This window comes from Oncorhynchus clarkii, chromosome 1 (genome assembly GCF_045791955.1).
Source record: "Oncorhynchus clarkii lewisi isolate Uvic-CL-2024 chromosome 1, UVic_Ocla_1.0, whole genome shotgun sequence".
Classification (NCBI taxonomy): Eukaryota; Metazoa; Chordata; class Actinopteri; order Salmoniformes; family Salmonidae; genus Oncorhynchus; species Oncorhynchus clarkii.
The window spans coordinates 1216989-1230251 of NC_092147.1; the positions used below are offsets into that span (position 1 = coordinate 1216989).

General features: G+C 47.1%; 1 protein-coding gene across 1 annotated transcript in view; it reads left to right on the forward strand.

Annotated features, from left to right (window-relative positions):
- Nucleotides 1-13263, forward strand: part of LOC139412169 (solute carrier family 9 member 7) — a 191953-nt gene that overhangs the window by 160271 nt on the left and 18419 nt on the right. Inside the window, exon 13 of the mRNA XM_071159018.1 lies at nt 12310-12373. Coding sequence (XP_071015119.1) covers nt 12310-12373 — 64 coding nt within the window. The remainder of the gene's footprint in view (nt 1-12309; nt 12374-13263) is intronic.

Consider the following 13263-nt stretch of genomic DNA (forward strand, 5'->3'; position numbering starts at 1 on the left):
GGGGGTGAATAGTTATGCACGCTAAATTTTTCTGTTTTTTTGTCTTCTTCCTCGTTTGTTTCATAATAATAATAAAAAATTGCATATTCAAAGTGATAGGCATGTTGTGTAAATCAAATGATACAAACCCCCCAAAATCCATTTTAATTCCAGGTTGTAAGGCAACAAAATAGGAAAAATGCCAAGGGGGGTGAAGCTTTATCTCGGAAAGAGAGCAGGAACTCACGGGAGTAGGTGATGGTGGTGGATTTACTGAATCAATACAACCTCCGGGTATTGATTCTAACGTTTTCCCGCATAATACAGTGATTAGGATTAAGGTCGTCACACATGCCACGAACAATACACTTTTAAACTTGCGACGACGCACTTAGATTTTAGACAAAACAAACAAAATTGAACGATATAACTATAAAAATAAGAATAAATCATGCAGGTGAGCTCAGGGTCCGGCAGCGGTGCCGTGTCCCCAAGGGTAGCCTAGACCAGACTGATCCTCTCAGTGTCCTCCTCAGGTCAGCTCCAGCTGCCGTGTCCCCAAGGGTAGCCTAGACCAGACTGATCCTCTCAGTGTCCTCCTCAGGTCAGCTCCAGCAGTGCCGTGTCCCCAAGGGTAGCCTAGACCAGACTGATCCTCTCAGTGTCCTCCTCAGGTCAGCTCCAGCTGCCGTGTCCCCAAGGGTAGCCTAGACCAGACTGATCCTCTCAGTGTCCTCCTCAGGTCAGCTCCAGCTGCCGTGTCCCCAAGGGTAGCCTAGACCAGACTGATCCTCTCAGTGTCCTCCTCAGGTCAGCTCCAGCAGTGCCGTGTCCCCAAGGGTAGCCTAGACCAGACTGATCCTCTCAGTGTCCTCCTCAGGTCAGCTCCAGCTGCCGTGTCCCCAAGGGTAGCCTAGACCAGACTGATCCTCTCAGTGTCCTCCTCAGGTCAGCTCCAGCTGCCGTGTCCCCAAGGGTAGCCTAGACCAGACTGATCCTCTCAGTGTCCTCCTCAGGTCAGCTCCAGCAGTGCCGTGTCCCCAAGGGTAGCCTAGACCAGACTGATCCTCTCAGTGTCCTCCTCAGGTCAGCTCCAGCAGTGCCGTGTCCCCAAGGGTAGCCTAGACCAGACTGATCCTCTCAGTGTCCTCCTCAGGTCAGCTCCAGCAGTGCCGTGTCCCCAAGGGTAGCCTAGACCAGACTGATCCTCTCAGTGTCCTCCTCAGGTCAGCTCCAGCTGCCGTGTCCCCAAGGGTAGCCTAGACCAGACTGATCCTCTCAGTGTCCTCCTCAGGTCAGCTCCAGCTGCCGTGTCCCCAAGGGTAGCCTAGACCAGACTGATCCTCTCAGTGTCCTCCTCAGGTCAGCTCCAGCAGTGCCGTGTCCCCAAGGGTAGCCTAGACCAGACTGATCCTCTCAGTGTCCTCCTCAGGTCAGCTCCAGCTGCCGTGTCCCCAAGGGTAGCCTAGACCAGACTGATCCTCTCAGTGTCCTCCTCAGGTCAGCTCCAGCTGCCGTGTCCCCAAGGGTAGCCTAGACCAGACTGATCCTCTCAGTGTCCTCCTCAGGTCAGCTCCAGCAGTGCCGTGTCCCCAAGGGTAGCCTAGACCAGACTGATCCTCTCAGTGTCCTCCTCAGGTCAGCTCCAGCAGTGCCGTGTCCCCAAGGGTAGCCTAGACCAGACTGATCCTCTCAGTGTCCTCCTCAGGTCAGCTCCAGCAGTGCCGTGTCCCCAAGGGTAGCCTAGACCAGACTGATCCTCTCAGTGTCCTCCTCAGGTCAGCTCCAGCGGTGCCGTGTCCCCAAGGGTAGCCTAGACCAGACTGATCCTCTCAGTGTCCTCCTCAGGTCAGCTCCAGCTGCCGTGTCTGTCTCCTTGCCAGGATGGGATCAGTGCATGTGTAGTGCACTACCCAAAACACAAACTCGTATGTATCTGAGATGGACACCCAATTAATGCTTTACTAAGCTGAGTGATTATAAAGATTATAGCTCTCTGTCTATAATCCTTTCATCATCACAGTAGGCCCTCAAGTCTGTCTGTCTCTCTATATTACTATTACACATCAGCTAACTGAGTATAATATCCACTAACACCAGTCAGTCAGTCTGCCCCACTGAGCATAATATCCACTAACACCAGTCAGTCAGTCTGCCCACTGAGCATCATATCCATAGACACCAGTCAGTCAGTCTGCCCACTGAGCATAATATCCACTAACACCAGGCAGTCAGTCTGCCGACTGAGCATAATATCCATAGACACCAGTCAGTCAGTCTACCCCACTGAGCATAATATCCACTAACACCAGTCAGTCAGTCTGCCCACTGAGCATAATATCCACTAACACCCGTCAGTCAGCCAGTTATATGGGATGTGACTGGGTTTATATGGGATGTGACTGGGTTTATATGGGATCTGATAGTGTGACTGGGTTTATATGGAATGTGACTGGGTTTATATTGAATGTGACTGGGTTTATATGGGATGTGATAGTGTGACTAGGTTTATATGGAATGTGATAGTGTGACTGGGTTTATATGGAATGTGACTGGGTTTATATTGAATGTGACTGGGTTTATATTGAATGTGACTGGGTTTATATGGGATGTGATAGTGTGACTAGGTTTATATGGAATGTGATAGTGTGACTGGGTTTATATGGAATGTGACTGGGTTTATATGTGATGTGATAGTGTGACTGGGTTTATATGGAATGTGACTGGGTTTATATTGAATGTGACTGGGTTTATATGGGATGTGACTGGGTTTATATGGGATGTGATAGTGTGACTGGGTTTTATGGGATGTGTTAGTGAGACTTGGTTTATATGGGATGTGATAATGTAACAGGGTTTATATGGAATGTGACTGGGTTTATATGGGATGTGACTGGGTTTATATGGGATGTGATAGTGTGACTAGGTTTATATGGGATGTGATAGTGAGACTTGGTTTATATGGGATGTGATAATGTAACAGGGTTTATATGGAATGTGACTGGGTTTATATGGGATGTGATAGTGTGACTAGGTTTATATGGGATGTGATAGTGTGACTGGGTTTATATTGAATGTGACTGGGTTTATATGGGATGTGACTGGGTTTATATGGGATGTGATAGTGTGACTGGGTTTTATGGGATGTGTTAGTGAGACTTGGTTTATATGGGATGTGATAATGTAACAGGGTTTATATGGAATGTGACTGGGTTTATATGGGATGTGACTGGGTTTATATGGGATGTGATAGTGTGACTGGGTTTTATGGGATGTGTTAGTGAGACTTGGTTTATATGGGATGTGATAATGTAACAGGGTTTATATGGAATGTGACTGGGTTTATATGGGATGTGACTGGGTTTATATGGGATGTGACTGGGTTTATATGGGATGTGACTTGGTTTATATGGGATGTGACTGGGTTTATATGGAATGTGACTGGGTTTATATGGGATGTGACTGGGTTTATATGGGATGTGATAGTGTGACTAGGTTTATATGGAATGTGATAGTGTGACTGGGTTTATATGGAATGTGACTGGGTTTATATGTGATGTTTTTTTTATTTTTATTTCACCTTTATTTAACCAGGTAGGCTAGTTGAGAACAAGTTCTCATTTGCAACTGCGACCTGGCCAAGATAAGGCATAGCAGTGTGAACAGACAACACAGAGTTACACATGGAGTAAACAATTAACAAGTCAATAACACAGTAGAAAAAAGGGGAGTCTATATATACATTGTGTGCAAAAGGCATGAGAAGGTAGGCAAATAATTACAATTATGCAGATTAACACTGGAGTGATAAATGATCAGATGGTTATGTACAGGTAGAGATATTGGTGTGCAAAAGAGCAGAAAAATAAATAAATAAAAACAGTATGGGGATGAGGTAGGTGAAAATGGGTGGGCTATTTACCAATAGACTATGTACAGCTGCAGCGATCGGTTAGCTGCTCAGATAGCAGATGTTTGAAGTTGGTGAGGGAGATAAAAGTCTCCAACTTCAGCGATTTTTGCAATTCGTTCCAATCACAGGCAGCAGAGAACTGGAACGAAAGGCGGCCAAATGAGGTGTTGGCTTTAGGGATGATCAGTGAGATACACCTGCTGGAGCGCGTGCTACGGATGGGTGTTGCCATCGTAACCAGTGAACTGAGATAAGGCGGAGCTTTACCTAGCATGGACTTGTAGATGACCTGGAGCCAGTGGGTCTGGCGACGAATATGTAGCGAGGGCCAGCCGACTAGAGCATACAAGTCGCAGTGGTGGGTGGTATAAGGTGCTTTAGTGACAAAACGGATGGCACTGTGATAAACTGCATCCAGTTTGCTGAGTAGAGTGTTGGAAGCAATTTTGTAGATGACATCGCCGAAGTCGAGGATCGGTAGGATAGTCAGTTTTACTAGGGTAAGTTTGGCGGCGTGAGTGAAGGAGGCTTTGTTGCGGAATAGAAAGCCGACTCTTGATTTGATTTTCGATTGGAGATGTTTGATATGGGTCTGGAAGGAGAGTTTAGAGTCTAGCCAGACACCTAGGTACTTATAGATGTCCACATATTCAAGGTCGGAACCATCCAGGGTGGTGATGCTGGTCAGGCGTGCGGGTGCAGGCAGCGAACGGTTGAAAAGCATGCATTTGGTTTTACTAGCGTTTAAGAGCAGTTGGAGGCCACGGAAGGAGTGCTGTATGGCATTGAAGCTCGTTTGGAGGTTAGATAGCACAGTGTCCAAGGACGGGCCGGAAGTATATAGAATGGTGTCGTCTGCGTAGAGGTGGATCAGGGAATCGCCCGCAGCATGAGAAACATCATTGATATATACAGAGAAAAGAGTCGGCCCGAGAATTGAACCCTGTGGCACCCCCATAGAGACTGCCAGAGGACCGGACAGCATGCCCTCCGATTTGACACACTGAACTCTGTCTGCAAAGTAATTGGTGAACCAGGCAAGGCAGTCATCCGAAAAACCGAGGCTACTGAGTCTGCCGATAAGAATACGGTGATTGACAGAGTCGAAAGCCTTGGCAAGGTCTATGAAGACGGCTGCACAGTACTGTCTTTTATCGATGGCGGTTATGATATCGTTTAGTACCTTGAGCGTGGCTGAGGTACACCCGTGACCGGCTCGGAAACCAGATTGCACAGCGGAGAAGGTACGGTGGGATTCAAGATGGTCAGTGATCTGTTTGTTGACTTGGCTTTCGAAGACCTTAGATAGGCAGGGCAGGATGGATATTGGTCTGTAACAGTTTGGGTCCAGGGTGTCGCCCCCTTTGAAGAGGGGGATGACTGTGGCAGCTTTCCAATCCTTGGGGATCTCAGACGATATGAAAGAGAGGTTGAACAGGCTGGTAATAGGGGTTGCGACAATGGCGGCGGATAGTTTCAGGAATAGAGGGTCCAGATTGTCAAGCCCAGCTGATTTGTACGGGTCCAGGTTTTGCAGCTCTTTCAGAACATCTGCTATCTGGATTTGGGTAAAGGAGAACCTGGAGAGGCTTGGGCGAGTAGCTGCGGGGGGGGGGGAGCTGTTGGCCGAGGTTGGAGTAGCCAGGCGGAAGGCATGGCCAGCCGTTGAGAAATGCTTGTTGAAGTTTTCGATAATCATGGATTTATCGGTGGTGACCGTGTTACCTAGCCTCAGTGCAGTGGGCAGCTGGGAGGAGGTGCTCTTGTTCTCCATGGACTTCACAGTGTCCCAGAACTTTTTGGAGTTGGAGCTACAGGATGCAAACTTCTGCCTGAAGAAGTTGGCTTTAGCTTTCCTGACTGACTGTGTGTATTGGTTCCTGACTTCCCTGAACAGTTGCATATCGCGGGGACTGTTCGATGTTAGTGCAGTCCGCCACAGGATGTTTTTGTGCTGGTCGAGGGCAGTCAGGTCTGGAGTGAACCAGGGGCTATATCTGTTCTTAGTTCTGCATTTTTTGAACGGAGCATGCTTATCTAAAATGGTGAGGAAGTTACTTTTAAAGAAAGACCAGGCATCCTCAACTGACGGGATGAGGTCAATGTCCTTCCAGGATACCCGGGCCAGGTCGATTAGAAAGGCCTGCTCACAGAAGTGTTTTAGGGAGCGTTTGACAGTGATGAGGGGTGGTCGTTTGACTGCGGCTCCGTAGCGGATACAGGCAATGAGGCAGTGATCGCTGAGATCCTGGTTGAAGACAGCGGAGGTGTATTTGGAGGGCCAGTTGGTCAGGATGACGTCAATGAGGGTGCCCTTGTTTACAGAGTTAGGGTTGTACCTGGTGGGTTCCTTGATGATTTGAGTGAGATTGAGGGCATCTAGCTTAGATTGTAGGACTGCCGGGGTGTTAAGCATATCCCAGTTTAGGTCACCTAACAGAACAAACTCTGAAGCTAGATGGGGGGCGATCAATTCACAAATGGTGTCCAGGGCACAGCTGGGAGCTGAGGGGGGTCGGTAGCAGGCGGCAACAGTGAGAGACTTATTTCTGGAGAGAGTAATTTTCAAAATTAGTAGTTCGAACTGTTTGGGTATGGACCTGGAAAGTATGACATTACTTTGCAGGCTATCTCTGCAGTAGACTGCAACTCCTCCTCCTTTGGCAGTTCTATCTTGACGGAAGATGTTAAAGTTGGGTATGGAAATCTCAGAATTTTTGGTGGCCTTCCTGAGCCAGGATTCAGACACGGCAAGGACATCAGGGTTAGCAGAGTGTGCTAGAGCAGTGAGTAAGACAAACTTAGGGAGGAGGCTTCTGATGTTGACATGCATGAAACCAAGGCTTTTTCGATCACAGAAGTCAACAAATGAGGGTGCCTGGGGACATGCAGGGCCTGGGTTTACCTCCACATCACTGATGTGATAGTGTGACTGGGTTTATATGGAATGTGACTGGGTTTATATTGAATGTGACTGGGTTTATATGGGATGTGATAGTGTGACTGGGTTTTATGGGATGTGTTAGTGAGACTTGGTTTATATGGGATGTGATAATGTAACAGGGTTTATATGGGATGTGATAATGTAACAGGGTTTATATGGAATGTGACTGGGTTTATATTGAATGTGACTGGGTTTATATGGGATGTGATAGTGTGACTGGGTTTATATGGAATGTGACTGGGTTTATATGGGATGTGACTGGGTTTATATGGGATGTGACTGGGTTTATATGGGATGTGATAGTGTGACTGGGTTTAAATGGGATGTGATAGTGTGACTGGGTTTATATGGGATGTGTTAGTGAGACTTGGTTTATATGGGATGTGATAGTGTGACTGGGTTTATATGGGATGTGATAATGTAACAGGGTTTATATGGGATGTGATAGGGTTTATATGGGATGTGATAGGGTTTCTATGGGATGTGATAATGTAACAGGGTTTATATGGGATGTGACTGGGTTTATATGGGATGTGATAATGTAACAGGGTTTATATGGGATGTGACTGGGTTTATATGGGATGTGATAGTGTGACTGGGTTTATATGGGATGTGACTGGGTTTCTATGGGATGTGATAATGTAACAGGGTTTATATGGGATGTGACTGGGTTTATATGGGATGTGATAATGTAACAGGGTTTATATGGGATGTGATAGGGTTTATATGGGATGTGATAGGGTTTATATGGGATGTGATAGGGTTTATATGGGATGTGATAGGGTTCATATAGGATGTGATAGGGTTCATATAGGATGTGATAGGGTTTATATGGGATATGATAGGGTTTATATAGGATGTGATAGCCTGGTTGTTGTTGTGTGATGACGGATTGAACTAAACCACTCATGTCTTTATGCCATAATATTTAATCCCAATCTCCATCTGGTTCCCTATTCAATGTGTGATCGGATTGGTCATAGCTCTGCTGCAGGGACCCAATCAATTTAATCAGAGCATCCAATCAATCTGATTAAACTATATCATGTTATTGTTTCAGCACAGCAGCCAGTTGGTTAGATTATTCCACAGTTTTAGGAACATGGCATCAACCAGTAAAATGGATGACAGGTTTGTTCCCAAATCTGTGTCCGAAATGAAACCCTATTCCCTATATCGTGCCCTATGGTGGCACCCTATTCCCTATATCGTGCCCTATGGTGGCTCCCTATTTCGTGCCCTATGGTGGCACCCTATTCCCTATATAGTGCCCTATGGTGGCACCCTATTCCCTATATCGTGCCCTATGGTGGCACCCTATTCCCTATATCGTGCCCTATGGTGGCTCCCTATTTCGTGCCCTATGGTGGCACCCTATTCCCTATATAGTGCCCTATGGTGGCACCCTATTCCCTATATAGTGCCCTATGGTGGCACCCTATTCCCTATATAGTGCCTATTGGTGGCACCCTGTTCCCTATATAGTGCCCGTTGGTGGCACCCTGTTCCCTATATAGTGCTCTATATATAGTGCACTACATAGAAAATAGGGTACCATTTGGGACTGACTCTAAGTGAACCTGAACATGCACAGCGTGTGCATAGGAGGATGTTTTATTAGAGTTAGGGCAGTTAGCTGTAGTGGAAACTCTGTAGCAGCCAAAAGACAAGTTGAATGATTCTGATTCCACTGTACTGAACTGGACTCTACTGGACTGATTCCTACTGGACTGATTCCTACTGAACTGATTCCTACTGAACAGGACTCTACTGGACTGATTCCTACTGGACTGATTCCTACTGGACTGATTCCTACTGGACTGATTCCTACTGAACTGATTCCTACTGAACTGATTCCTACTGGATTGATTCCTAATGGACTGATTCCTACTGAACTGATTCCTACTGAACTGATTCCTACTGAACTGGACTCTACTGAACTGATTCCTACTGAACTGATTCCTACTGAACTGGACTCTACTGAACTGGACTCTACTGAACTGGACTCTACTGAACTGGACTCTACTGAACTGGACTCCACTGGACTGATTCCTACTGAACTGATTCCTACTGAACTGATTCCTACTGAACTGGACTCTACTGAACTGGACTCTACTGGACTGATTCCTACTGAACTGATTCCTACTGAACTGGACTCAACAGTACTGGACTCAACTGTACTGATTCCTTCTGGACTGATTCCTTCTGGACTGATTCCTACTGGACTGATTCCTACTGAACTGGACTGATTCCTACTGGACTGGACCCTACTGGACTGGACTGATTCCTACTGGACTGTACTAATTCCTACTGAACCGGACTCTACTGGACTGGACTGTACTCTACTGGACTGGACTGATTCCTACTGGACTGTACTGGACTGATTCCTATTGGACTGGATTGTACTGTACTGAGTCCTACTTTACTCTACTGTCCTGTTCTATACTCTACTGGACTCTGCTGGACTGATTCCTACAGTAATGTACTGGACTACTCTACTGTACTATACTCTACTGAACTGGACTGGACTCTACTGGACTGATTCCTACTGAACTGGACTCTACTGGACTGATTCCTACTGGACTGGACCCTACTGGACTGGACTCTACTGGACTGATTCCTACTGGACTGAACCCTACTGGACTGGAATGATTCCTACTGGACTGTACTAATTCCTACTGAACCGGACTCTACTGGACTGGACTGATTCCTACTGTACTGGACTCTACTGGACTGATTCCTACTGGATTGTACTGTACTGAGTCCTACTTTACTCTACTGTCCTGTTCTATACTCTACTGGCCTGGACTCTGCTGGACTGATTCCTACAGTAATGTACTGGACTACTCTACTGTACTATACTCTACTGAACTGGACTGGACTCTACTGGACTGGACTCTACTGGACTGCTCTACTGGACTGTATTGATTCCTACTGTACTCTGCTGGACTGGACCCTACTGGACTGGACTTTACTGGGCTGGACTGGACTTTACTGGGCTGGACTGGACTCTACTGAGCTGGACTGGACTCTACTGGGCTGGGCTGGACTGGACTCTACTGGGCTGGACTGGACTCTACTGGACTGGACTCTACTGGACTGGACTCTACTGGACTGTATTGATTCCTACTGTACTCTACTGGACTGGACTCTACTGGACTGACTCCTACTGTACTGGACGCTACTCTACTGGACTGTATTGATTCCTACAGTACTCTACTGGACTGGATTCTACTGGACAGGGCTGGGCTGGACACTACTGGACTGGACTACTGGACTGGACTCTACTGGACTGTACTATACTGGACTGATTCCTACTGTACTGGGCTGATTACTACTGTACTGGGCTGATTCCTACTGTAATGTACCAGCCTCTACTGGACTGGACTCTACTGGACTGAACTGACTCTTACTGTACTGGACGCTACTCTACTGGGCGCTACTCTACTGGACTGTACTGGTTTCTACTGTACTGAACTGGACTCTACTGTACTCTACTGTAGTGGACGGGACTATTCTAAACTCGACTGGACTCTACTGGACTGGACTGACTCCTACTGTACTGGACGCTACTCTACTGGACTGTATTGATTCCTAATGTACTCTACTGGACTGGACTCTGCTGGACTCTACTACTGGATTGATTCCTACTGTACTGGGCTGATTCCTACTGTAATGTACTGGACTAGTTCCTACTGTAATGTACCGGCCTCTACTGGACTGGACTCTACTGGACTGAACTGACTCCTACTGTACTGAACGCTACTCTACTGGTCGCTACTCTACTGGACTGGACTGTACTGGTTCGTACTGTACTGGACTGTACCGAACTGGACTTTACTGGACTCTACTGTACTGGACTCTACTGTACTGGACTCTACTGGACTACTGTACTGGACTCTACTGGACTATTGTACTCGACTGGACTAATGTACTGGACTCTACTGGACTACTGTACTGGACTCTACTGGACTATTGTACTGGACTGGACTACTGTACTGGACTGGACAACTGTACTGGACTGGACTACTGGACTGTACTGGACTAGACTACTGGACTCTACTGGACTCTACTGGACTGGACTACTGTACTGGACTCTACTGGACTGGACAACTGGACTACTGTACTGGTCTGGACTCTACTGTTCTACTGGACTGGACTGGACTGGACTGGACTCGACTGGACTGGACTCTGCTGGACTGTAGTTTATCATGGTCTGAGTGTCTTTAAGGTGCCTTTTGACAAATTCTAAGTGGGCTGTCATGTGCCTTTTACTGAGGAGTGGCTTCTGTCTGGCCACTACCATAAAGCCCTGATTGGTGGAGTGCTGCAGAGATGGTTGTCCTTCTGGAAGGTTCTCCCACCTCCACAGAGGAACTCCGGAGCTCTGTCAGAGTGACCATCGGGTTCTTGACCAAGGCCCTTCTCCCCCAATTGCTCAGTTTGGCCGGGAGGCCAGCTCTAGGAAGAGTCTTGGTGGTTCCAAACTATCTTTAACCTGTCCTGACCTCTCTACAGGTCAGAGTGGATATCTTTAACCTGTCTTGACCTCTACAGGGTCAGAGTGGATATTTTTAACCTGTCCTGGCCTCTCTACAGGGTCAGAGTGGATATCTTTAACCTGTCCTGACCTCTCTACAGGGTCAGAGTGGATATCTTTAACCTGTCCTGACCTCTCTACAGGGTCAGAGTGGATATCTTTAACCTGTCCTGGCCTCTCTATAGGGTCAGAGTGGATATCTTTAACCTGTCCTGACCTCTCTACAGGGTCAGAGTGGATATCTTTAACCTGTCCTGACCTCTCTACAGGGTCAGAGTGGATATCTTTAACCTGTCCTGGCCTCTCTATAGGGTCAGAGTGGATATCTTTAACCTGTCCTGACCTCTCTACAGGCCAGAGTGGATATCTTTAACCTGTCCTGACCTCTCTACAGGGTCAGAGTGGATATCTTTAACCTGTCTTGACCTCTCTACAGGTCAGAGTGGATATCTTTAACCTGTCCTGACCTCTATAGGGTCAGAGTGGATATCTTTAACCTGTCCTGGCCTCTCTACAGGGTCAGAGTGGATATCTTTAACCTGTCCTGACCTCTCTACAGGGTCAGAGTGGATATCTTTAACCTGTCCTGACCTCTCTATAGGGTCAGAGTGGATATCTTTAACCTGTCCTGACCTCTCTACAGGCCAGAGTGGATATCTTTAACCTGTCCTGACCTCTCTACAGGGTCAGAGTGGATATCTTTAACCTGTCTTGACCTCTCTACAGGTCAGAGTGGATATCTTTAACCTGTCCTGACCTCTATAGGGTCAGAGTGGATATCTTTAACCTGTCCTGGCCTCTCTACAGGGTCAGAGTGGATATCTTTAACCTGTCCTGACCTCTCTACAGGGTCAGAGTGGATATCTTTAACCTGTCCTGACCTCTCTACAGGGTCAGAGTGGATATCTTTAACCTGTCCTGACCTCTCTACAGGGTCGGAGTGGATCCAGATCAAGACCTGCAACAATGTGGAGATAACTTCCTGCTCTTTCAAGGGGTGAGTCTATGGTTCTGTCCTCAATGGAGCCCTATTCCCTATATAGTGCACTACTTTAGACCAGAGCCCTATTCCCTATGTAGTGCACTACTTTAGACCAGAACCCTATTCCCTATATAGTGCACTACTTTAGACCAGAGCCCTATTCCCTATATAGTGCACTACTTTAGACCAGAGCCCTATTCTTTATATAGTGCACTACTTTAGACCAGGGCCATATTCCCTATATAGTGCACTACTTTAGACCAGAGCCCTATTCGCTATATAGTGCACTACTTTAGACCAGAGCCCTATTCTTTATATAGTGCACTACTTTAGACCAGGGCCCTATTCCCTATATAGCGCACTACTTTAGACCAGAGCCCATCTGTTTATCTCTGTGTGTCCCATTGTCCCCTCTACTGGTTCCCTCTGGTTATTCAAGCCCTGTTCCCTCTGGTTATTCAAGCCCTGTTCCCTCTGGTTATTCTAGCCCTGTTCCCTCTGGTTATTCTAGCCCTGTTCCCTCTGGTTATTCCTACCCTGTTCCCTCTGGTTATACAAGCCCTGTTCCCTCTGGTTATACAAGCCCTGTTCCCTCTGGTTATTCAAGCCCTGTTCCCTCTGGTTATTCAAGCCCTGTTCCCTCTGGTTATACAAGCCCTGTTCCCTCTGGTTATTCAAGCCCTGTTCCCTCTGGTTATTCAAGCCCTGTTCCCTCTGGTTATTCAAGCCCTGTTCCCTCTGGTTATTCAAGCCCTTTTCCCTCTGGTTATACAAGCCCTGTTCCCTCTGGTTATTCAAGCCCTTTTCCCTCTGGTTATTCAAGCCCTGTTCATGTCACCATCTGTTCCCTTTGGTGGTGGAGAACATTTTGTTAAAGTTTATTACCTGCAATTCTACACATCTTG